The 2,902-nt window shown below is 44.0% G+C and overlaps 1 protein-coding gene across 2 annotated transcripts in view; it reads right to left on the bottom strand.

Moving 5' to 3' along the window:
• camk2a (calcium/calmodulin-dependent protein kinase II alpha) overlaps nt 1–2,902 on the bottom strand; it is a 15,059-nt gene continuing 12,157 nt past the window's right edge. The window contains exons 15-18 of one of the 2 annotated variants that reach the window (XM_035178488.2): nt 2,677–2,752; nt 2,430–2,524; nt 2,103–2,342; nt 1–590 (exon numbers count right to left, since the gene is read on the bottom strand). In XM_035178488.2, coding sequence (XP_035034379.1) covers nt 532–590; nt 2,103–2,342; nt 2,430–2,524; nt 2,677–2,752 — 470 coding nt within the window. In that variant the 3' untranslated portion in view covers nt 1–531. The remainder of the gene's footprint in view (nt 591–2,102; nt 2,343–2,429; nt 2,525–2,676; nt 2,753–2,902) is intronic. The other variant, XM_035178489.2, reaches the window with a different exon arrangement.

The following is a 2,902-nucleotide window of genomic DNA, read 5'->3' as shown; positions in this document are numbered from 1 at the left end:
ATGTTTTTAATGATATCGTATGATATGATGTGTATGTCGTTTTCTTTATGTTCAGGTGGAAACCTCATATCTCCTTGGAAACATTCAACCACTGATGATCAAAAAACCTTATCTTTCAATCAAGGTGAATTTAAAAACAATTATTATTCATTGATTAATTCTTCTTATCATTTATGACATTATATTTCCATGTTTCCGTCTTTTTATGAACTGAACAGGAAACTGATGAAACGCTGCCTCGTGATGACGAACAGTTTCTTCAAATGTCGGAAAATATTTCATGTTAAACTCGTCGTTATTATTGATCATCGATCAGATGTTGATGAGATACGAGGTTTCCACACCTTCACAGACCCTGTGCTGGGCAGCTGATTGGTTGATCACAAGGGTGTAACAGAGTCCAAACAAGCTAAAAAGAGGAAGCTGATTGGTTGATTGATTGTGCAGTTCACTGCAGGAAGCCCCGCCCATGTCTCCTCCTCCTTTTGGTTTTTATCAAACTTCTAAAAGTCCTGCCTGGTCTGCTGTCAATCAATCTGTTGTCAAGGTGACGCTGGCCCCATCAAAGACCCGCCCACTCTGGAAGTTAACTGCAGAGGAAAAAAAATCTGATGTCAAAACAACAAAACTGATCAATAATCAATAAGACGAATCAACGGTCGTCTAGACCACTGATTCTCAAACTATGGTACGCGTACTAACAGTGGTACACAAGCTCCCTCTGGTGGTACGCGGAAGAATCTCAGAAATATAAAATATTATTATTATAAAATGGACGTTTCACGCTCCAAGCTGGAACTATTCCAAAGAAAAGATCGTATCAGGAAGAGAATATTTCGTGTTGAAAGTGAAGAGGCAGTAAACCGAGCTCAAGTGCTAGCAGCTACGTTAGCAGCAGCAGTGAAGTGTTCACAGCACCTGCTAGCAGCAAACGGCGCAAAACAGTCAGGAGGTATGACGCAAGTTACTGTGTTCACAGCAATGACTCCATGAAACCATCACATTAGGGCTGCACCATATTAGGAAAACATGCGATAGGAGATAACATTGTTTAATATTGCGATGACGATATGACTTGCGATAAATAAACATAAAGTCCCTGGCTACGGACGCAGAGACCACAGACAGCTCCACAGCCCAGTCACAGCGCCACCAAGGCGCCAAACCACACGGAGCGACGCCATCTCCAGCTCCACATGCAGTTACTAAGTTTATAAAGTCTGTTGATTTTAATCAGACTGAGTTTACACACGATCACACTGTGTGTGTGTGTGTGTGTGTGTGTGTGTGTGTGTGTGTGTGTGTGTGTGAGTGTGTGTGTGTGTGTGTGTGTGTGTGAGTGTGAGAGAGAGAGAGAAGAAAAGAGCGAGCGAGCGGCTGATGAATGTGCTGCTCTGAATAAAGATTTAACTAATTAATTAAAGTATCGATCATTATGTGATGATCAGTGTTGATATATGAAATAAATAATGTGGCAACAAACAAATCAACTTTTAAACTGTAGCGAGTTAGAGACTTCAGTTGAGAGAGGGAGAGAGAGACACAGCAGCGGAGTGTGTGTGTGTGTGTGTGTGTGTGTGTGTGTGTGTGTGTGTGTGTGTGTGTGTGTGTGTGTGTGTGTGTGTGTGTGTGTGTATGCGCTGTTACTTTTCTCTCAGGTTCTGGGATCAATAATAAGCTTCACAATTCTTTTATATAACCATCCACTAATAATGATGAATTTAACTCGGGACAAACGCGATCACTAGAAGTTTCCACAGTAGAGTTTAGTCGGAGGAGGCGGAGCTAGATTTGACGGAGGCGGGACTATATCTATACACCAGTGTGTGCGGAAGTGTTTAAGTTCAACACCCTTGTAAATTTATTGTTGACTGTCAGTCAACAATAAATCATTTTTTTATTAGGAATAAACTGCGTGAACTGAATAGTTTAGTCCGACGCTACTGTATTTAAATGTTGGTCATAACACTGGTACTTGGAGAGCCCAATATCTCTGAGGTGGTACATGGTGTAAAAAGTTTGAGAACCACTGGTGTAGACGATTGAATAATCAATAATCAACCAGACTGATCGTGCTCCTCATGCCTCGCATGACTTTTGACCTTGTTCATACTTGCTGAGCGTGGAGGCGGAGCCTGAGCGGTGGAAGTGGACGATCTGCCACTTGCCGTCGCGACGGTGCCACACCCTGGTCTCCTCTGATTGGGCGGTGCGAGGCGTCCCGTTGGCGTCGATGTACTGAGTCACTCTGATGTAAGCGATGCAGGCGGCCTCGTCCCCGACCAGGTGGATGTGAGGGTTCAAGATGGTGGTGTGGACAGGTTTACTGTTCTTAGACCACACTGACACACACACACACACACACACGTTATCTGCACAGCTGAGACCACACAAACACCTCAACACAAAGGAAGTCTTCGTCAACTCACAGTTTTCAAAATAAAAGCGGTGAAAGTCCAGCCCTTCCACCAGATTCCCCAACGCCTCGGGCTCGAACGCCGTCACAGCTGGGTCGCACATTTTACTGAAGAGAGACAGACGAGAGACAGACGAGAGACAGACAGGTTTTACTGAAGACAGACTCACAATAAGAGTCTTACGATCACAGAGGAGACTTTCACAATAAGAGTCTTACGATCACAGAGGAGAGGCTTTCACAATAAGAGTCTTACGTACGTGTAGCTCTCGAAGTCTCCGTTGCTGATCGCCTCGATGAGCTGCTCCGTGACTTTAATGATGTCCTGCTTCCTCACTGAGAGACAGACAGACAGACAGGTCAATAATGAATCTTACATTGTGTCTGTGTGTGTGTGTGTGTGTATGTCAGTGTGTGTGTGTGTGTGTGTGTGTGTATGTCAGTGTGTGTGTGTGTGTGTGTCAGTGTGTGTTAGTGTGTCTGTGT

Source organism: Hippoglossus stenolepis, chromosome 15 (genome assembly GCF_022539355.2).
Source record: "Hippoglossus stenolepis isolate QCI-W04-F060 chromosome 15, HSTE1.2, whole genome shotgun sequence".
NCBI lineage: Eukaryota > Metazoa > Chordata > Actinopteri > Pleuronectiformes > Pleuronectidae > Hippoglossus > Hippoglossus stenolepis.
This window is presented reverse-complemented; position numbering and strand designations above follow the sequence as displayed.